Here is a 24096-nt window from a genome sequence, read left to right on the forward strand (position 1 = left end):
CCAGAGTTCAGGCGAATTGTCGGTTGCGGTATCCGCTATGGATTTTTTTTTTTTTTTTTTTTTTGTGGGGGGCGCTTGGGCTTATCGGTTCGTGTCTGGGCTGCCGGCACGTGATGTGTGTTAATTGCAATCAAACCAAGAAAGTAAAATATATTTTTAATTGTGCTAAAATACAAAGAACAGCAGGCGTTAATATGTATGTTTCAAATACTTGAACACAAAGTTAGTAAGGGAGAAGAGGAGAGCTGGCGAGTTCATTGGCACGACATGCAAAGCAATCATTTGCTGCTCCAACTTATTGTGTGGCAGCAAATTAAGCTAACTTAAGTAACACAACAGCAACAATAATAATAATGAAAACAAAAAGGAGAATTACAAGAACTAACCGACAAAACATCAACGCCAACACGCATATTCAGCCATTCAGTCAGTCAGTCAGCTAGTCAGCCAGTTAGCCAATCAGTCAGCCATAAAAGTCACACCGAACACGAACCAGACCCCAACAACACATTCATCATCATGAGAGCCACAACACACATCAGTTGCTCGCCGGAATTAAAAGTAACAACTCTATGAACTGCTCTGCTGGTCGCACAATCAAAAGCGCAAAATATTTAGACCAAGTTCGGCTCAGTGCGTGTCATGAGGAAACATTTTAAACACAGGAGGGGAAAAAGGGAATGGAGTGCGACGAAGTAAAGTTGTTTGACCGCCGCTAATGATGGCAAGGTAGAGTAGAGGCTAAAAATGCTAGCAGCAGGGTGTCTCAAAACGATTGTAGGCAACATGCTCAAAATCTGCTCAGATTAAATTTCTTAAGGCAGCCCGAAAATTTATAGAAGAGAGTTGCAAAATAATCGACGTTGACTGCATCGATATTTGTTAAACATTTTTTTATTATGTGATTTCCTCAAATATAGAATCTGTTAATCGTCCAATTTTATTGTAATTTTGGATGAGATCATACATCATTAGCGCCATTTACAATTAATGCTGTGCTATTGCAAGTACGGATTTGACTTTGTACGACTAATCGATTCTCTAAATCTATTTTTAGTAAAAAAGTTAAACATGGACGACCTCCAACACTGACAAAACTTTAATATTGTGATAAATATGTTTTTGTTTCCGTCAAAATTTCTGCCTTTTCGCTATGACAGTAATCGTTCAACAATCGATTAACTAAATCGATAACAGTGCTTTTGTAGAAGTAGAGGAAGGGCAATACGCCTACGCAAATCAAAAACGAAACGGACGCTTGCTATGCTCTTCCGCATCATATTCAATTGTTAAGTCCTGATTTTAAACGTGAACATATGAGCTAAAAAGATAGAAGACGTCCGAGACGCCGAAAATTCCACAAATTACCAAATCATTATATAGGTTTTTTTAAAACTGGTGCATAGTTTAGCATCCCATTAATAAGTTCAAATATCTGACAAATAACTGGCGGCATTAGTATCATTATTTTTAGAAACACTACGAATAAAAAATACAAGTTTGTGAATACAATTTCACCTGAATTAACTAATTTACCTGCGAATATTATAGAAGCTGAAACAGGGGGAACTCTTTACCTTCTTTTATCATTATGAAGTACTTATCACATACTAATAATAATCTGCCATTATCAACTCCTGTTATTGAATTTGTGTTGGCTTTTGTGAGAAACAATAGTGCTTAACAAACTATTTGCCAATTGAATCAACATCCTGTCATAACTTTGTACACTTTTTTGCTTTCGGAGCACTTAATGTACGAGTACATTCATGTTCAGCTTTACTGTTGTAACTCAAAGTCTATAAATATTAGCGTAATTATATTTTTAACCCACAAATGTCAAAGCACACAACTAATTCTATAACGTCAAGAGTCTGGTGCTCAAAGTAATTTGAAAAACTTAAATACGTTCGCCGGCAAAGAGCTAGGTACGTATGTATACGTATAGTATAGTATATGCATGAATATTACGAATATTTTCATTTTTACGACTGTTTGTCGGCTTGTTGTTGGGATTGCTGTTCTTGTTCTTTTGACTGCCATCGGCAGCCGCCATCGCCATCGCCGCCGTCGCCTCTTTGGCTCTTTCGGTTCTGCACTGTTGACCAACGCAAAGGCAGTTAGACGAAAGCTCAGTGGAGTCAGTCGTCGGTCTTCTTGTCGGGGTTGGAGTGCTTTGTGTTTGTGTCGTTCTCTGGGGCCAAATGGGTGACTGAGTGCCCAAGACAAGAGTATAGTATATTTGTGCATATAAATATGTACGAGTGTGTCTCTGTGTGTGTGGCGTGGTGTTCTGGCATTTTGTGTTTGTGGCCCAGCTCCAAAGGCGTTACGAAAGAAATTAGTTTTATTCAGCGTCTGCTACTTCTCATCATCGTCTTTACCTTCTGTTTTTTATGAAGCAATTTTATGGTTGTGTGTGTGTGTCTGTGTGTGTTCCTTTTAAGAGTGCGTTATAAATAAATAAGCAGACAGTTTGTCAGTCAGTCAGTTAGGCAGTCACGTGCACACGTCGTCATTTGAAAATCTCTTTGGCTCACTTCCAGTTACCACTTCTCAGTTCCCAGCTCGGAATGGAACAGCTTTGTTGGCCGAGTTAATTACGGGCGGTAATAGCATAAAATATGCCGCACTCAAATAGGGCATATAATGCCCGTTAAGAAGTTAAGTGCGAGTCTGTGCTCAAATTGTCGGCTGGGGGTCATTAAACTTGGCCCTAGGTCATGCATTATGATCAAATCCTAAACACATTTCAGATTTTATGTTATTGGCGGGTCAAGACAAAAAAAAACTACAACAACTTGGTGTTAATAGTCGTTCTTTGGGGATTCAGGAAAGTCCTGATAAATATACATATACATATAATGGGTAGGACGGACTTGCCAGCTTGTAGACTATCTAGTTAAGAATACCGACAGAGGCTGCTTTGAGTTATGGAAACAATCGATAGACATAAACTATAACTAATATAAGCTTCTTCTTTCTTTCTTTGATTCTAATTGATCCTTTTAGGATGTATGCGGGATTAGTAATATCACTTTTTGTATATTCCACTCTATCTTCCTTCAAAACCAATCCAAGATTTTCTTAAAAAGTGAACAGATCCACACAATTTGTATTCATTACTCACCCACACTTGTTTGACCTCATTGTCCCACTAATAGCTTATATAATTACTTACGAAATAATTCCACTTGTTCGACCACATTGCGCTGTTTACCAAAATTTCATAAACAATGTGTTTAATTACCTGAAACGATACACAAAAGTCCGATACATAATTAAAATGAATGATCAACAGACCGTGAAAATTATTGAAATATTATAGCAATATGCACGATTTCAAATCAAATGACACATACTCGTAGGTATAAAATGCCAATGACATTTCTATTGAACGATGCGCACACAAAGCAACAATTACAAAAACATTTATTGTGAAAGACCCGACCATAAATGTACCAAAGAATTCTCACATATAATGTGAAATAATTTTGCGCTTCGAATGATCATAAAAGCGCCGTCGACCATGCGAAGCCAACGGAAAACCGTAAGAGTGATCAGAGTGAACAGGTAGATATACTATAGGTACACCGCCGCTCAACCGAATAGGTTCATGCTCTTTTAACAGAACAACTACCTACCTTTCAAACCATCCTTACGATATGAATGGAATTAGTGAATGAATGAAGAAGAGCCATGTTCTTTATATAAAAACTTCTGGTTTTACTTTTTATACGGTTCAGGACCATGAAGGAACAGTGAAAAGTAATATATAGCTTACATGCAGACAAATAGATTTGATAGCTGGCTTATTATTATTTTACTTGTTTTTCTTTTTGGCAATATTTGGAAAGCAAGTGTTATTTATTTGTGTTTAAACTTGTGCCAATTGTTAATAGGTATCCTAAGTCTGCAGTAATCTTTTAGAATTTGTATGTATTCTCAAAAATATTCCAAATCTATAACGGTAAATGGTAGAATAATGATACATAAAAATATAAAAAGCAGTAAAAAAAAAAGTAAAAAATGTATGCCAATAGGAATATAGGCAATTCTTTTCATATACATATTGGACCTATTCATTTGAGCAGCAGTGTAAGTATACGTATGCATGTATGTATGTGTAATGAGGGTATATAGGTAGCTTTGGTAATTTGCTAGGCAGGCTTGTGAGCACTTATAGTGACCGGTGTGCAAATTACCTTTTTAGATGCGCTTGAATGCAACTGAACAGCAAAAAGACCGAAAAAGCGGTATGTACATACATATGTATGTATGAATGAATGTATGTATGTATTCATTGTATCATATGTATGCATGTAGAAAAACTTTGAGCTTACAATAGCTTGGCCGTGGCCATGGCCGTGTAAAATGCAAAACGAAACTAAAGAATGCATGGCTCTGACGTAGGTACTTGGTTCGTACTTCTTGGCCAACGATGAAGCGATGGATGGATGATTGTATGTTTGGCTGGATAAGCAGCAGCGCTGAAAAAAAGCGCACACAATCGTTGAAATGAATGACAGATCTCCACATACACACATACGCACACAGATATACATACATAGATTAAGCTACTTGTGCATTGACCAGACATTGGACATTGGATGCGCTCAAAGTTTCAACCAAAGTTGTTACCATGTTCATGTCAAATTGTACACATACATACAAACAATACTTATGCATGTATGTGTGCGTTGAAAGCATAACAACGACTAATGGATCAGCTGTCAGCAGTGCCTCCAACAAGCTCAGAAATTCGAAGAGTTCTACAGCAGAGATGCACGTCATCAAAAAAAAAATAAAAAAAAAATATAAAAAAATTACAAATAGAGCATGCGTTTCATGTTTTCAGCTCAATTTGTGCTGTAGTTACCGTTAGTAATGAGACCTCTTAAACAATGAACTCAAGAGAGGAGAAAAAGAGGGCGCAGGGAGTGAAGGCATGAATGAAGTACTACTGTAGTTGGCTGGAGGGCAGCCAGTGCGGCCAACTGTAGCCATAAAATTGATAAATTCGGAACATAAAACGAACCGAACACGTGGCAACGCCCACTTCAGCTATGAATAGACTAGCAAAGAAATTTCGATGGACAGGCAAGCAGGCGGAGAAGTAGGCGACAGAGCATCTGAGTCTGAAGGAAAAATTCCTTTTGGCATGACAACCAGCCGTGTACGGAGTATGAGTAGAAAGAAGAATGTCACGAGCAGAGTAGAAGAAACCATGGTGACTGGGTAACTGATTTAAATGACGCACTTTACTAAATCGGCTCGATACGCCCTGATGCTACAACTAATTTATGTTTGTGTTTAAAAACGTAGCATGCTTGTAGGCGCATTAGCTAATTTCGATGATTAGTCAGAAATTCTAGAAATTAACAATTAATGGGAATTATGCATGAATACTGAATATTAATACAATATATATAACAAATATTATACTGAATACTAATGAGAAAGGTTTCTGAAAGGTCATGGTGTAATTAATTTACAATGTTTTGATTGCAATTCGCAATAACAGTCTTACACGACGTCTTCGCTGGTGACTAAGAGAAACAAACAAGAACAACAGAAATCTATACAAAAATAGAGAAAAATCATACGTGTCTACCGATATGGACAGACAGACAAATAATTTATAACAAATCTGTTTAATTTACAAATGTGTCATAAATATAAACTTAAAAACGAGCCGGTGTTTTGATAGGGCAAATCTTTATATTCTAAGTAGTTTCGTGAAATTATTTGGAAAATAACAAAGATCTTCGGAAAATACTGTATTAAGCTGTCTCTAAATGGAAATTTAAATTGGTTAAATGAGTGATTGCCTAGCAATTCACCATTAAAAAGAAAGTAGTGAAGCGATTGTGTGAGGGTGATAATTCATGAAAAATTACAAATTATAGCATGAATCAAGTAGTTTTGAAAAACTTCTGGGAATTCTGTCATTGAATTCGGCATCAATAAAGTGATTTGGATGCTGATGACAACAAATTCAAGCATTTCTACTCAAGTGTTCATGGGACAAATAAGTATTACCCACATGCGTTCTCCTCAGTTTTGCAGGCACAAGACCCTCATTTACAAAATGATTTTTTATTTAACAGTGTACTGTTTTGTAAGATACTTTCTTTCCTTGGCAACAGAGTGCACTGGCAATTATAAAAGGCTAAACGTGGCATAAACACGAAAAACATGAAACACAAATACCAATACACAGCTTCCAGAGTGGAGGAGCAACCAACGACAACAATAGCATAGAAGTTAAGGACCATAGGGCAAACTAAGCTGTTGGTAGAGTAAACAACCTATTGACAGCTGATGGACGCAACAGCAGAGCAAGCAAGCACAGCAAGGAAGCAGAACAACGACAACAAATACTCGTACAATGATGATGACGATGATGCTTCTGATGTTGCTGGTGGCAACAACAATGACTACAAAGGCACAAACACACATACATATATACTAGTATTTATGTGTGTGTTTGTGTGTGTATTTATCTGATAGATACATTTTTACAACAGGTAATAGATTGTTGTTGTTACTGCTGCCGCCTCGGCCATGGCCAAAATGGTCAAATGCACATGGAATTGGCCAGCTCAGCAGAGCTAAGCTAAAAAGAAGTAGCAGCAAATGCCTTGATTTTTGCCAACCAAGTTGCTTCGAGTGTGGGTAGAGGAGCAGAGCTACTACCTGCAAGTAACGACAACAACATGTTCCATAGAAAAATGCAAGTGTAAGTGTATGTGTGTGCGTGTGTGTGGCAGTGGCAGCTCTTAAACGCCAGTTATCCTTTTATACCAGCTACTCTACTCGTCTCTTACTTGCTTGCTGTTCGCGTGGTTTTCCTTTGACAATGAGATGCTGCGCTTTGCTTTTGTGCATTTACGAGTACGTCGGTTCATTGTTCTCAATTGAAGTGCTTAAATTTTAGGTTTAGCTTTGGCTGCTGTGTTCTGGAACTGCGGGTACGGGTGCGGGCTCAAGCGCGGATAGATATTGGCTGTCGCTGATATAGCCAGCAGGTATTGTTTAGATTACATTAACAACGACCAAGCAAGCAACCAAACGACCGCCCGCGCGCCTGCAGGTCCACATCGGTTGTGTGACGGCAGATGTTTTTGTTCTTCATCTCATTCTGCATCATTATTCACGTCTCTACACGTTGCTTCCTTCATCCTCACCTCTGATTGTATTTCCCCTTCTTGTTGTAACCATTAACGACCATTACAAGTTCTGAACCAATACAAAAAAGGTCTCTCTTTTCAACAGACAGCTGTGTCTGCCCGTTTACCCGTCTGCCTGCCTGCCTATATGGCTGCCATTGTTGTCTTTTATGATGAAGCATCATTGGATTAGCTGTAAGACACTTTTCCGTCTTACTTTTGGCCAAGATTTTTCCTAGGCTTACTTTCATATTAATTGCAGGTAATTAGTTAAATGGTTCAGCACTCTTCTTATTGTAGAGATGCGCAGCATTTGGCTTAATAATTGAGGATTAGGTGGGTCGAATTTTATTTGTTGGCCTTAAAGAGCCAATGAGCTGGCCAACTGAATTCAGTTTCTAAGTAGTAGCAATAAATACTTGCCAACTAATTGGTGATTATTATGGGTGAATCAATATGAGCGATTGAATTAAATATTCGGCATTTCTCAACATTTCAAAACAGAAAAGGATTTATAAATAATTAATTTGGCTAAATCGTTAAGCTCGTGAAGTTGTTATAATTGTAAAACATCGTTTGACACTTTTAACAAAAGATTGGTGTTAAACTGGTTTTTATTGGGTTCAACAAAAAAAAATTTAGATAGTTCTTTTTTTATATCAGTTAAAGTTTTTAAAGATTTTCTAATCAATTTCATCGCAAAAAAAAGTAATGTATCAGTGTGATTGCAGGAAAGAATGGATGCTTAAAACGTTGTCTAATTATATTATATTTCTTCTGTTGAAGCAATTTTTTGAATAAATTTATATATTCTTTTATACACATACATATATTTTGAAAAAGTCGGAAAAAAATATTATCTACGAGTTCCACAAATACTTATTCCTATCCAGCATATTAGGGCTCTTTTTATTTTACACGTTTCAGGTGGAAATGGTGTCGGAATTCAAATTTCAAGTCGTTACCTTTTGATGCTACTTGTACACCGCTAACCAATCTGTCTTACCTCAAGATATCGCGCTCCTCCAATCACCAGCAACAGAATCTTTTGCGGCCGCTTCACAATCTCAGACATACTACTCCGATTCAAATGTCAAAGTCAAATACCTTTAAGACCAGACGCATTAACAACGAGCAGACAACAAAAAGGAGTGAATAAGAAACATACAACTGTTTATCAGTTACGAATTAAAAACTTTGAAGCACCTGCACACAGACGCAATCTGCCAATAGAGAATATAAAAATCAAGGCAATAAAAAAGGAAACAAGAAAAGAAAGAAAAAAAAACCAAAAACAATCCCCACACATTTGCGGGCGAGACACTTGAGTGAAAACGAAGTGACCCCAAAGATTAGTTCGGTTTTACGCCTGAGTGCGCACAATCAACACCCTTTGGCAGGTCTCTGGTTCTTCTTCGTCCTCCTCCCCTTCTCATTCTTTTGCATATTCAGATCCGTTATGTATGGTTTTATAAACTTTTATTTTGGTTTGTTTTCTGTTTTCAGTGTTGTGCTAACTGTAGGGTGTTGGATATGGTTTGCCGAGCGCAGATACAAAGTGTCCGATTTCCGCAATGAAAAGTGACACCAAGATGACAGTAATTGGATTATGATGAGGCACTAAGCGCTGGGCGATTGTGTCTGGGTGCCCAAGGAGAAACTGTTGCTCCCAATTTATAAGCGACGAGAGTGTTGCACCAAAGTGCGCAGCGCCTGTGCATTATTTGCGTTTATTTTGCTATTCACTTAGGCTTCAAAAGCTACACCCCCTTTACACTCAAGAAACCATTAAACAAAAATTTAAATTATAAAAACGGATATTTAAAGTAATTTTTAAACAATGCAAAATTTGGAAAACCCATTCCCCTACTTTCGGTGTTTGTTTGTTTTTTGAGTGAATTTTGAAAATATTCATTTTTAGAGTTTGTCATGAATTTCAGGTTGCAATGCCATGGGCCGTGTTTCAATAACTGATATAACATTACAAAATATTTTCTTTTCATTCTTCCGTTTAATTATTACAATATTATATTTGCTTCTTAAATATATTGAAAATACCTCTAATAAGGAAGTTCCTCAGGAAATATAAATTAGGGAATAGGAAAATTTAAGTTCAAAAATTGTATAAAAAATTTTCTGGTCCCAATTCATTTGTTGTTGTTTTTTTCAAGGCTTCTTTTATTTAATTATACTTTATAGCTAAAGACTTTTAATAACGCTAATCAATCTGACTTTCCTCAAGTAATCTCTCGTTCTCCCAATCTCAACAGCATTATTCTCAAATCAAGAAAACAAAATTGATTCCAAGATTCTTGTTATAATTTTATAATCCACAGAGTTTTACATTATTCTTCTATCAATACTCCTATGTTTTTTCAATTTTTTCATAAGTTAATTTTTTAATTCAATTTAAAATTGTAATTCCCAGTCAGCGAAATAAATCTTAAACGACAAAGCGACCCTGAGGGTCGCAGGGTAGAGAATCCAAAATATACAAGTAAAAGGTTCAAATAAAAAGGCAATCGGCTTTAGTTTTTCTTTTCTTAGTTGAATTTCAGCAGACAAAGCAAGAAGATTATATAAACAGCGAGGACGATTTGTTGAGAATTAGGGAAATGGGTTTTCCAATGTTTATTTAGTTTCAAAGTCAAGTGCCCTTTTCCCTTAAGCATGTAAAAAGTTGTTAACTGTTAAAGTGTGCAGAAAGTTGGATCGACAGCAGACACTTTTACTTCCTGCTATTGGGGGCAACGTAACACCGCAGCAACCACCTCACTCCCTCTCCTTCTTTCTGTCGCTCCACTTGTCTCCTTCTCTCTATCTGTACCTTTCTTTATGTAGGAGCGTGTATGTATTGAGAGTTTTATGGACATGCGGCCATTGAAAATGGGTCAACTTGGAAGTTGAATAAAAGGCATTGGCATGCATTTGTTCGTAAAGCCAGCGATGACTATAAAGACGAGAGCGACAAAGTCGTAAAATTTGCTGCTCACTTGGTCAGCAATGCAAGTGGCGAGCTTCACTTCGAGGGCCCTTCGTGCGCTGCCAACCGCAAATGTTACAACTTGGCTAAATTAGCACGCGAAAGCGGCAAGTGCGCACATATTAAATAGGTGCGCTGCTTCTTCCTTATTTCAGTTTTTTTTTTTCGCATTTTTTTTTAACCCGTGCTGGCATGCCACAATTAATAACAATTTAGTTGAAACACCAGCGGGCGGCATTGAGCGAGGAGGACGGACTTGGCAAGTTGGCAAGTCGAGCATCAAATGCTTTTGTGCGCCTCAGCCACGAAGCAACAGCTGTGTCTTAAGCACTTCTGTCTTACCTTGCCTCTAGGAGGGCGCAACGTTTTGTGGTTGCTATTGGTTGCAAAGCTTTGCCATTTCTTGGCATCCTATAGTGTATCGTGGCGTATACTTAATATTTACTGCTTATACTTGAGTAATTGCCATGCCATTCGGTCCGTAAGTTCAAAACGGAAGCCACAGAGGCACGAACTAATTGCCAACATATGTCATTTTCTCAGACCCTTGCCATTGTTACAAATATATTTACAATTTGAGAAACAGTCAAATGATACTTAAACAGAAGGTGCACGAAGTGGAAAACGATTCGATTCATATTGTAAATAGCATCAAAGTGCCACTCAACCCATTTAAAACGAATCACAATTGCTCGGGTTCTAGTTAGCGCTGACGTATTCAAATATAACTTTATAGAACACTTTCCTACAATATTTTGAAATTAGCTTTATGTGTTTCAATTTCTATGGTGAATGGATGTTTAACTGAATGCTAGGCTCAATATTATTTTTTGTGGGGTAAGTTAAATGCCTCTTAAAGAACCTCTTAAATCCAATATACTTTAATATAACCCTTTCTTCCTAATGCCTTAAAATAGGCATGTGTACAATAATTTTCTAACAGAAGAAATATAGTTTACATATCGCAAATAGCATCAAAGTGCCACTCAACCCATTTAAAACGAATCACAATTGCTCGGGTTCTAGTTAGCGCTGACGTATTCAAACATAACTTTATAGAACACTTTCCTACAATATTTTGAAATTAGCTTTATGTGTTTCAATTTCCATGGTGAATGGATAATGTTTAACTGAATGCTAGGCTCAATATTATTTTTTGTGGGGTAAGTTAAATGCCGCTTAAAGAACCTCTTAAGCCCAATATACTTTAATATAGCTCTTTCTTCGTAATGCCTTAAAATATGCCAATAATTTTCTAACAGAAGAAAAATAGTTTACATATGAGCTGGGAAAAAAGAAAACCCATTTTTTTCCGGTTAGTCAACTTAAATATGTATCCCATAATTTGTAAAGGTCACACTGATTATTGGAAATGTGGGAATCTCCTCTAAAAAAATGCCTGCTGTATTTGATACTTCGATTTGTGAGATAAATAGTGTTAAACATGGATGCTGATAAAGTATATGTTTCCAAGGCGATTGATATTGTGAAGAATATTTATGGTTGCGATGATTAAACCAGACCGGTATGCCAAAAGCCGAGGCATCGCATTAAATTGAAAACAGTTCTAAGCCACTTACAGAAAGCTGAATTTCAAAAGAAGCTCAATGTATGAGTGCCACACTAATTATCGCAGAATAACAAAATGGATCGAAAAACGAAATTAGGTCGACTTGTTCCTTAAACGACTGATACCTTTTGCAAGAGCTGTGTAAGATTCTGAATTTAAAATTTGATATAAGGTCAGGAAACTAGAGAGAAATATATGGCTGACAGTATTTGAGAGGTCCAATTGCTGTCACTGCATCGCTTAAACTCATTGAGGGAGTATCTAAATATATGTCTACAAATTTCATATTTTAAAATTTCTTTTAGAGAAATTGAGTCTAAATGTCTGAATTCTAATATCCTATTCCAGAAATTGACAAAAGTTACCAGCAACTTTTCACCTATTTATAACTACATATAACTACTTGCATTCCTCTACAAATTCTTAAACTAGCGCGCACATAAACATAATCCGCTTAATGTTGAGGCACATTAACGATTCACCAACGTTGAGGATCAGCCTATACACATACATATGTACATATGTATTTCTAAATGATTTTAGCTTATTAAATATTTAAGGATATCCCCATTTTAGTATTAACCCTTTTTAGATTGCCTCTATCGCCCTTGAACACAAAAGTTGCCATTTACTCTAAGTTATGAAATGTGCCAGAAATGTAAACCACACGCTACCACCACTAACTTCCGCCGTTTTCGCCCCTCTTCCCCTTCCGCTTTCCCAGCCACACATCATACCATAAGCCCGACAGCATCAGGAGCATATAACTGGGCGCAAAATGCTGCGTGAGCAGTTGAAGCAAAAGCAACAGCCGCACTTGTGTAAATGTTTACCATATGAATTTATAATGAAGCATCAAATAAAAAGTCAGGCCCAAGCCCAGCGGCTTAAATTTCCAGTAGAGCAGAAAGTAACAAACCACACCAAGGCACACCACACATAAACACACACACACACACACGCACAGTGATAGAGTGTGAGTGAGAGAGTGCAGGGAATTGTTTTATAATAACTGGCAGCAGATGAAATTCATTATATGCTTCAAATATAACGCAACGTTTCATTCCATATGCAAAATTTTATGCAAAAAAGTAGAAGCGAGTCGCGTGAAATTTGTTTAGGCAGGGTTGCGTTGCATATCCCTGGCAGGAAGAGGCGTCTCTCCATTAAAGAGCTATCCAGGCTTGACTTTTCAGTGACTTTGAAAACATTGTCAAAATTTTTACTGCTATATACCATGTACGTATATATATGTATATATAGAGAGAGCTCAAAATGTGCATGAGAAGTGGCATTATTGAAGTGCTCACATGAGCGATTTTGGTCGAAGCAGACAACAGGACACAGGGCTTAGGACACAATCCAAATGCGTTCGACTGTAATAAGATGCTGTTATGCGTGGTTATACACGACAATGGCACCACAGGCGGTAAATATGTTAATAATAACTGGCCATGTGTGCATATGTGTGTGTATGTGTGTATTGTTTGTTATGTTGTGGAAATGCATGTGGCATTATGCTGACAACTCGGGGCGTTACATAAATTGTTCGGCAGGCATACAAACAGGAAACATGAAGCCCGGTTAATAATACTACAAGTACAACAAACCAACGTGCCATAACACATTATTTTTGGATATTAGCCGGAAAAAATTACACAGGCATTGTTCGAAGAAGATTATGTATGTCATTACGACTGGCCTAGAGGGCTATATTTTTAACAATTCGTAAGGAATGACTAAGATGGCTAAGTCCTAGATAGGTTAGGTCAGAATAGTCCAGTGGGTCGCCCCAAATGACACAAGTTGGTCCTTAGACCAAAGGATAGGAGAGTAGCTTAATAATCCGTCAGCATCCTGCTGAGCATTTTGTCTACATCGTCAGTGAGTCTTAAACCGTTTCCTTGACTACTGCTACCCTTACTTGTGACTTAGTTAATGAAGTCACAATCAATTAAGATAATAATACAGCCGTTTTCTACATTCCTCCATTCAACGAACGTCCAATCTACAATGTTCTACGATTCCCCTTTTGCGACAAACAGTTTTCTTTCTTTCTTAGAATTAGTTTGCAGCAGAGTGGTTTCAATGTTTTGAAACCAATTTATAAATTATAAATTAAAGCTGCATTAATTGTAAGTTGTTTGACTTCTCAATCGACTGTAAATATACATTTGTATAACTCCACATTCCCACTGTGCAAAAAAATATATTTTCCTTCCAGATAACAAACGTCTGTATTATTATTAAATAATTTTTGGAATCACACTTATTACATTAAAATTATAATTATAATTTAAAATTATGTGTTATTTTTGGAGTTCAAATATTTCTGAAGGTAAATTGAAGGTATTTAATTTACAAACTCTACATAGCAATATTTTATGTAGCTGCCATAGGATAGGATTTGTGTTTAAAAAGATATTAGTAACAAAACCTTGTTTGATTATAAAGATGTCTTTAATAAATCTGATATTCATGTGTTTTCTTCATAATATGAAGTTTTATTGTAATCCGCCAACTTTATCATATAGCTATGATTGATGCACAGACGATTCTTTTAGTTGAATTGGCTGTAGAGGAGAAAACATTGCATCTAACAAAATTTAAAAAACAGAACATAACAGAGACTGCATTTCGCTTTCAAACAATTCGTCTCCCTCAATCCTTCACCTCCATTTATTTATTCAACTTAAATTGCAGTTCGAATACCGTGGCTCATATTTAATTTGTAGGTGATGATGACGATAATGAAAAACCATCAAGATGTTGGTAGTTGATGCCGATTGCTGTCGACATTTTGGGCGTTTTTTACGGCGTTTTGTTTTGCATGAATTTATAAATATAATTGCACATTCGGAGCAACAACTGCCACCAACAATCGCCGCCTACTGACAACAGGAAAAAACAGCAGCAACAGCAGCAGCAGCAGCAGGGGGCTTGACTTGATGTTGAATTTGCCTACGGCCGTTGTTTTTGTTTTTTCTTCTCTGGGTTTTATTTTCTTTCGTATTTTAAAGCAGCCGCACACATGTGCATAAATTTTCGTTCTTCATCTGCTTAAGTCGTTGTTGTTGTACAGTAGCTTAATATTATGTTAAATACTAATTGATATTAGTTTAAAATTGACAGCATGATTAAGTTGAAACAATTAGTCCTAATTTGTTTTATCAGAATCTTCAAATTATTACAAAATCTATGCACACATTTATGTGCAGGTATTTAAATAATTTTGAAATATGTATTAAGAAAGGTGTAGGAAAGCGGGAAAACTGAAAATTATACATACATTAGAAGGCGCATACAACCCCGGTCCATTTACTCATTTTTGTTGTTTGTTTTAGCCTTTTATATCTTTCATTTCAGAGCCATTAGAAATAACTTGTTGAAAATGAAAGTCCATAAAACTCCTGTCTTGAGTCAAACAGTATTTGTTCGCTGGCGATAATTTGTTACTTTTTTATGTCGATGGGGAACGACTTCATGAACTATTTGCATATTTTGCTGCAGATGTGGGCTCCTATATTGGTGATTTGCTGATAAGGGATCACGGACTTCCAATTATTATTGAATTGGTGATAGACAACTCATTTAGAATGATGTATAGAATATGAATAATATTATCACATATTATAATTTTCCTAAGCAAACAGCAATACTAGAGTCATTAAGCATTTTTCCTTTTTCAAAATCTACATTTTCTTGTTCAGTTTTGAAAGAACGTGTAACTTGCAAAAGATTTCACATAAAGCACATTAAATTTATGTATGTATGCCACGCTAGAAAATATTAATCTTAATTACCTAAAACCGCAAACAAACTTTTACTCGCCAAATAAACTTTGCAGCAGCATCAGAAGCAGCAGCAATAACAATAACAACAACACAACTTCAACATAGGCTGCAGCGTTGCCACACTTCAGTTTTTGTTCTCGCATAAATCAACAACACGATGAGGAGAATGTACCACAGACTTGGCAGCGCACACGTCAAAAATTAATTACACCTCCAACAAAAACAGGAGCAAACGCAGGACATAAGCAAATACACGCACATGTACGTATACATATGTAGCCAGCGTGCATGAATGAACGAAGCCAGGCAGCCGACCAGGACAGGATGCGAGTTGATGTGGAGAGTTTGCGCGCAAATATGAGGAAAAAACCTGTACACAAATTATCTATGTATAATAAAAATGCAAAACTCTAGCCATGTACATATATTTATATGCATGTATGTGTGCATGGCGAAAAAAGGGTTGAATTAAGCAAAGCAACGAAGCGACATGTCGAAAATCAAAAACTCCGACTCTCCTGAGAGCAACAGCAGCAGCAGCAGCAGAGCAACAACAACAATAGCGAAATGAAATGACAGCTGAAACACACGAGAAATATTCCAAGTCCGGATCCCGGCCGGGGTCGGGGTCGCAATGCGTTCGGCACACAGGACGAAGGACGATGTGCAAATGAATAAGCAACGAGCAAGAGAAACGAAACAAACAGCGCAAAGCGCGTATGGCGTTAGATTTAACGTCTATTGCTCATTGTTCGAATCTAAAACGGAATAACCCTTAATGAAAACAACAGCCAGGCCCAGCAACAATAATAACAACAAAGAGAGCAGTCTATGCTAGTCCAAAAGCAACAGCAACTGTTACCGAATCGATTAAATGAACACACCATCAAGCAGGCTGGCTTATTAACCCCAGAAGATTCTTCATATTTTTTGTCGAATCAATGACGGACAATATTCTTGAGCTGGTGGTCTATTATTATCTCCGAGCCAATCTAGTGATGGTTTTCTCTTTCTAGCATTAGCCATTAGCTTCATTTTTTTGATAAGTAATTATGTTAAAAACTATGAATGTCAGGCCAAAAGATACAATAAATAGAATTTCTTCTTATCTGTAAATTTCTTATTATCACAAGATTTTTAAAATTATAAATAAGTGTCAAGTTAAGTGAATAACCAAGTTATTATAACCAATTGTCTTAGCAAAATAATCTAAACACCAATCCAATTGGAAATATATGTATATATTCTATATGGTCCCTATTTGATAGAAAAATTGTTACAATAATGGAATAATACATAATTCTCAGATGATGAACACTTTTTAGCCACTGTGCATCGCATCGTTTCGACAAAGAAGTGTCATTTGGGGGTTAAGACCACATCCGTTGCCGCCATTAGGCTTTTGGGGTGGTGGCAAATATAATTTATGCCCCACACACAACAACAACAAGTATAACAATGGTAGCAGCAGCCTCATGTATGATGTATGGTCCAGTCATCCATGCCGTTTTCTCCGGTTGCTGAGCTTTGCAAATTGTGGGCAAGACAACACGTAGACTTTTCACAAGGCCTGGAATTTTCTACAACAACTATGACGTTCGAGAGGTGGACTACATGTGTAAAATTTCAATGAGTATAGTGGGACTTTGTGGAATGTTGCAGTGTTGTGAAGTGCTTCAATTTTTGCCCCAATCAAAATTGTTGCCTACTTTCCTGCTGCAAAAGTTGGCAACAAAAAGACTCCTGGGCACCAGGCATCAAACTCAATTCACTGTACATATGTGTGCGCATAAGTGCAAAAATGTGTGTGTTTGTGTGGTGAGTGAGTGTGTGTGTGTGTGTGTGTGTGTGTCTGTGTGTATCATTTTTAAAATGTCACACATACGCACACTCAATTTTACTGGCACGGCGACAACAAGAGCAACAACAACAACAGCAGCAGCAACAACTCAGGTCGCTCGCCTCGCCGCTTTGTTTTATTACCGTTAATTTCTCCTCCACACAGTTTTACGTCCTACACGTTATGTGCGCTTTGTTTTCTCCCAAAACCAATTTCCTGAGAGCACAAAACGCGCGCGAGACGCGCAACTGTAGAATTGTTCGCTCGAAAATGGACGAAGGCGTCATCGTTAGCAGCAGCACCAGCAGCATCGTTGCCCTCATCGTTGTCGTTGTCGTCGTCATCGTTGTCCTTGTCGTTGCGTCGTCTTTTACCTCCCATGACCAAGCGCTCAGCTCAACTCGACTCGACTCGATTTTTTAATAGATAGATACACATCGCGCTCGCCCACCAACAACAACAGCAACAACAACAACAAACCAACAACCACTTTGATGCCGACGATTAACCCCCAAAAAAAGTGTAAAGTTTTAATGGGTCCATACGCATACATACACTGGCAGGCACGCATACACACATAAACATATGTATATATATACGCACAGAAGAGCAACCACAGAGATTCATGTAAATTGTGACAGAAGTCGAGCATTTTGCCAGGGTTCCTGCTTTTTGCTATTTGGTTATTTCTCTGCTTTATTTTTGAAATGAGAAAACTTTTTGAACTAAAAATCAAAGCAATTTCATTAGCACACCACCGCAGAAGAAACAAAAACAACAGCAACAACAAAAGACAGTGGCAAGGCAACCAACTTAATAGCCTGACATGCGTTGCTTTGGCAACTTTTGCCAACTTTTTTGCCACTCACTCTGCGGCCCTTTTGTGCTAAGATTAATGATGTGCTCCTCTTTCTGCCTCACTCTGCTGCTGTTGTTGTTCTTGGTGTTGGTGTTGTTTGTTCTTACGGCTGTTGCCTGTCATCGTTGTATATTTGCTAATGCCCCCCAAGGGAGTTGGCAATACTCTGAGCCGGCTTATTTTAATAATGCAGCTAATCAAAGTAGCGCGGCGCAAATTGCGCGTAACAAATACAAACACTTTTATATAGTATTTCCATATTCGTGGAATTTAGAAAAGAACAACAATCTTAGCTAAAGCAATGCACTGATAAATTAAGAGTGTGAGAGAGAGGGCTTGCGTAAAGTCAAGTAGCCTTGGCTTTTGTAGTCGATACGTTTTATGGCAGCCTTTAACTGATAAGCAGCAAATACATATGTATGTATATATGTATATAAAATATACTACTTCTGGTATTTCCACGTATAGAGTACATATGTACCTATAGTACATATGAATGTTTAGTAATGTACGTATAGTACGCTTGTTAGTGTTTGTAAATAATATGCACGTTAGCTGTAAAATATATGCAGGTCTGTATAAACGTTTCTTTCATTGCTTATGCCTCTATAAAATATTGAAATGAAGTCACACACACATCCATACGCGCACGCGTTCAACATTTGTCGCTGTTGCTGCCGCCCGTATGTCAGTGCATACCTACATACTATACACACATCCGTGTATGTAAGCGCCCTTGTAAGTCTCTGTATGTAATAATAATGTAGAGCGTGTCTTACGAATTCAACCGTTCAAGTGTAACGACAAAACGTGTGCTGAACCAATTGTACACTTGGCGTACACTTTTTAAATAAAATTACAGATAATTGAATTCCCTATGTGTTAAGTCCTAATCTGTTGCTAAGTTACCAACAGGAGATAGCTGTGGAAAATCAACGCAGACAATCCAGCAATTGACATGAAGTTTAATCCTCTGTTTGAAACAATTACATGTGAAAAGAGGCTTAGGACCATCAAGAGTACTTAAACGGGGTAAATAAATAAAAGGAAAATGGTAAAGAGGTATTACGATGTGTTCTGGAGAGATAAGCCTATGATTATATTCGGGGATAGATATTTATTTTTCATTCTATCTATCAAGCTTAGACATAATTATAATTCTTATTGAGAATTATAATTTATAGCAAACATGAATCAAAAATCGTTCAGCTCTTCTGGGGTGTAATTGCTTAGGTTTTCTTACAATATTTTTATATTTGAATTGTTCCAAGAAAAGGACTACAAGTACTTCGGTTTGAAAATAAAAATTGGATTTCTGAAATGTGCTTAAGTAAATTATTTTTGTTACCGAGTGTTCTAGGGATTTTTTTTATCTACAGTACCCTAATTAATCAATTCATTATTTTCTGTGAGTTATTCTAAGCGATAGCTTAGTTCTGATGATTGATCACAACTTGTGAGGCAAACACCAAGAGTAGACACACATATATTCATTTGTAAAATAAAAGGGAACAAAACTTTCACACATTTTAATAAATGCTTCATAAAAAACTTCAAAAACTTTAACAGCAAAACTCTACATCAAGTGTAGGTATTAGTGAGTAAACGAGCGGGGTTCATGAAGCGCAGAATATCTTATACTCTGCAAATGCTATTGCTTCTCTAATTATAAAATATTTTATAGCAGCAGGATAGATTTCATAAATAGAATTAATATTATTTTAAACAATTTCGTACATAACATAAAGTTCGAGGTAAGAATAATTTCGATAACTTTATTTTGGGAACCGATTAATAAAACTCCAAATAAAATCGTATGTGTGAACTTGTCTAAAAGACAGATTTAGAAGTAACAATGTTGTTAACAGAATGAATAAGAACTTATAATATGCCGTTTCCAAATGCTTTCATTTTCAACTTTAAGAACTCATTTATTTTATGCGTTACAAGCATCCCATTTAAATTGAAGTACTCTTTACGAGGGTATTAAATGAATATGTACAGAATACACCACAGACAATGTTAATAACGCTTAATAGCGTAGAAAATCGATTCGGCATTAAAAAATCATTTAATGACTGTTTGGCACGCGTCGCCAGCAACACCAGAGCTACAACAAGACCAACAACAATGGGAAAACAACTTAACAACAATATTGCCAAGAACGCCCACACAGAGATAATACTTTGGCAGCCAACTTTGGCTTTTGCCACTGCACAATTCATTATGGCAACAACAATAAAAACAAAAAACTTCAGTTTGTCGCCTGTCGTTTCTTATTTGTTGTTTTCTATTATTGTTATTTTCTGTTGCTCGCGTGTCTAAATAAACACACAAATATTTCGTGTTCTCTATTTTCGGTTTTGTTTTTAGTGAAGCGGCAAGTGCAGCAACTATTTTATTTTATTTATTTTTTTGCTGTATACATTTACATTTCTGTTGTAGCGCGGATAAAAACGCGCGCAAATCGCTTGCTCGTCACGTCACTGGCTGCAGTTTGTTATTGTTTATAATTTATGCATTGCTGCTTGCCAACCCCTTAGCTCAGTACTCTACGTTTGTTGCAATGATGCCTTATTATTGTTACTACCAGCTTAACTCATTCAATTTGCTGGCACGTTTTGCATTACACGCGACAACCCTGACCTACAATGCAAAAACAACGCAACTGAACAGCCTGTTGGCTACCCATTTCGGTTGTTGTTGTTATTGTTGGAGCTGTTTTGCATCGGAAACTGTTTGCATGTGTTGGCGGGCAACAAACGCAACCGCCCGAGTTGACGGATTGGCTGGCTGGTTGGCTTCGCGTTGAATTTTATAAATAAATTAAAAGGTACAATACACGGCACATGACACGGACACAGCAGACCCAGACAACGGCGCTTAGCACGCGGCATTTTACCATTTTTGGATTTTCCAACAAAAACAAACTAATTTATTAAAATTGCCCATGTTAATTGTAGTTGAGCAAAATAAAATACATACATGTCAAGTCATGGATTTAGGCGGTGGGGAAAAGGGCCCTGCCTCTACATAGTCAGGGCGTGAATATGGGCGTGGATAGAGGAACTTGACCTTAGGCATGCATATGCGAAAATGCCGTTTTGTTATTCAATTGTTGGCATAACCAGTTTGTTGGATAATAAATTGCAACGTATATTGTTAGGTTAACAATTTCAACGGCAACCAATTAAACTCTATCTCAGATAAAGGCGCCGAATTGGCCAATAAGTAAGTAGTGGACAAAAGCCAAGTACGACAAGTTGAAATGCAATTACAGTCAACCAAAGAGCTACAAAACGCAAAAATTTACAAGTTTGCATGAGTGTGTGTGGGTCCGCTTAAGCAGTGCAGTGTTGGACAACAAATATACATGCACACAAATGGCGTGTAGTTGCTGCACTACTTGCGCTTAACCAAAGTAAAAGATACAAAAGTATCTTGCACTTGAGAAGCCGACAGCAACAAGAGCCGTTGTCTTGCGCTGTCGGAAATGAGTTTTTAGCCTTTTACCTGGCGTTATGATTAACTCTCTTCGTGTTTTTGGTTTTATTATTGCTTTATCATGTGGCTTTTAAGCCATGCACGAGCGTATGTATGTATACATATTTACATTTTTACGATGTTGTGCCATTTGCGACACTTTCTCTTTTGGCTGTATTTTCGAGTGTTGAAATTCCTATTGAATTGCTAACTAAGTATAATATGCAAACATTTAAAAAGATGGTCTCAATTAAAAATAAACTTGGCATAAAGCATATTAATTACAGCTAACAAAATCACAGCAAATTAACACCTTTCGGGTAGGGCTAATCAAATATTGTGAGGCCCGCTATCAATGGAAAATTTACAACATAAAACGTAAACAACGCACGACCAATGTTGCCACACACCAAAAAGATAAAAAAAAAAAAATGTTGCCATTCAAGAAAAATGCCACCCGCCTTCTTTGGACTTGCTGTCTTTTTGTATTTCTTTTTGAAATCAACTTCGTTGTTGCTCGCCGTTGTTTATCGTGTCTTCGCAGTTATTGTTATTGTTGCTCTTGTTGCTGTTGTGTTGCTGTTTACTCCACTATACAAGCTGACAGTCAGAAGCAGCTGCGCAGAGCGCATTTTATTTTTAGCAACCACGAGAGAGCAAACCATAGAGCGGGAGAGCGAGATAGAGAGAGGGAGAACGCAAAGTGCACGTATGCAGCAACAGCGACAACAGCCGTGGTTTTGGCCATTGGTGAGCATAGATAAATTTCCCGCAAATGAAATACTAAAGCTTAATTACATATGCATATAGATAGATAGATAGATAAGGTAATTTTTGACTGCTGCTTACTCACCTGGTCGATCCAATGACTGTCTGCGACTCATTGGCAAAAATTTATACGCCTTGTGTGTTGTTTGGGGGTAGAGATAACTGTGGCTTAAAATTTAACAAAATTTGATTGCTTCATTTGTGTTGTTGTTGTTGGTTGTGTTGCTTCTAGTTGCTGTTGTGGATGTTCTTCTTGTAACTCGCTGGCTGGCAGGCTGGCTATTGCTTTTGCATTTCCATATGCTGTTGCTTATTTAAATCTATACACTCACACACACACACACTCAATAAAATGCTGCACATTGCTGGAGACGAATATAAATGAGCACATTCATTTAAATATTTCTTTTTGATTTCGACGAAATGCAGAAGACGCGAAAGGGCCAAGGCTCACAGAACGGTGGTGAGCGTTGACTTTCTTTTTACTTTGCGTTTCGTTATGCGAGGGGGGCTTTATGTAGAATTTGCGTGCAAAGCGAAATGTAAGCGAACACACGCGAGTGAGACCGTAGTTGATTATTTGTTGTTGTTATATTTATTTTATTTTAATTCGTAGTTGGCGCGGCGGCTTAAACAATGCAACGTTATGTGGGTGTTTTGTTTGTTGCTGGATTGCGTCTTCGTTTTGAAAACACTCACACACGCACTCCTCACACACAGACGCACGCGTCACGTCAATGAACGCAGCAGCGTACCTGTGTTGGTGTCGTCGTCGCCGTAGTAATCACAAAATTACGCTTTTTTCGCATATTTCCCAGTGAATTAAATACACTTAAACACTGCATGCGCATCTGACGGTTGTTTATTTACATTTCTGCACTATTTTTAAAATTTAACACATCGATTTTACGCGTATTTTGTGCAAGTTTATTTGTTACGCACGCCAACGCCATATGACGAGCGCCGCCGACGAACAAAGGGAAAATGTTGAATGTGAAAAATGTCAAACATTTGCGAGCGAGCAGACTTTGAGTCTGTGACGTGTGAGTCGCGTGGGAGCAAGCGAGATGCTGCTCTTGTGCGATATGATGTTGTTTCACTCACGCGCCCCCTTTTTTGTGGTAGAGAAGAAAAAAACCAAAACGAAACGAAAAGATTTCACAAAACATGCCACCGATTTTTGGTTACTTTAGTTATTATGATTGCTTTAAAGTTTTACTTGCTTTGAATTAGCGAACACGGTTTGTTCCTTCCACTTTAACAGTCACTTTGCCTTACGTTCATATATTTACTCAATTTCCCGCACTTTTCTTCACATGAAATGCTCGTCTCTTGCATAGGCATTGGTATATTGCTTTCTGAACATTGCTGTCGCCTGGTTTTAGTTAAAATTTCACTAGTTTTAGTTTATTTCGTTGCACCTGAGTCACTTGACGCTTGTTGCGTTCAATTTTACTCATAATTTAAACATTTTTCCGTAATATTTTGCCAACTTCTTTGACAAGGCGAAGCAAACGCGTCGAACTGCTGGCTGGCCTAGTGGTGGAACAAACGTTGCGATAACTAATCGGCAAGTCATTCTGTGCAACAGCGTTGCCGGCTCGCGAACCCAAGGCAATGTGTGACC

At 37.4% G+C, this 24096-nt stretch overlaps 1 protein-coding gene across 2 annotated transcripts in view; it reads right to left on the reverse strand.

Annotated features, from left to right (window-relative positions):
* The window catches only part of LOC115621784 (mucin-19), a 75312-nt gene extending 51334 nt beyond the window's left edge, over positions 1–23978 (reverse strand). For both annotated transcript variants that reach the window (XM_030515542.1, XM_030515543.1), the window contains exon 1: positions 22555–23978. In XM_030515542.1, coding sequence (XP_030371402.1) covers positions 22555–22585 — 31 coding nt within the window. In that variant the 5' untranslated portion in view covers positions 22586–23978. The remainder of the gene's footprint in view (positions 1–22554) is intronic.
* Between the last annotated feature and the right edge of the window lie 118 nt (positions 23979–24096).

This window comes from Scaptodrosophila lebanonensis, unplaced genomic scaffold, assembly GCF_003285725.1.
Source record: "Scaptodrosophila lebanonensis strain 11010-0011.00,11010-0021.00 unplaced genomic scaffold, SlebRS2 tig00000024-arrow-pilon, whole genome shotgun sequence".
NCBI classification, from domain to species: Eukaryota; Metazoa; Arthropoda; class Insecta; order Diptera; family Drosophilidae; genus Scaptodrosophila; species Scaptodrosophila lebanonensis.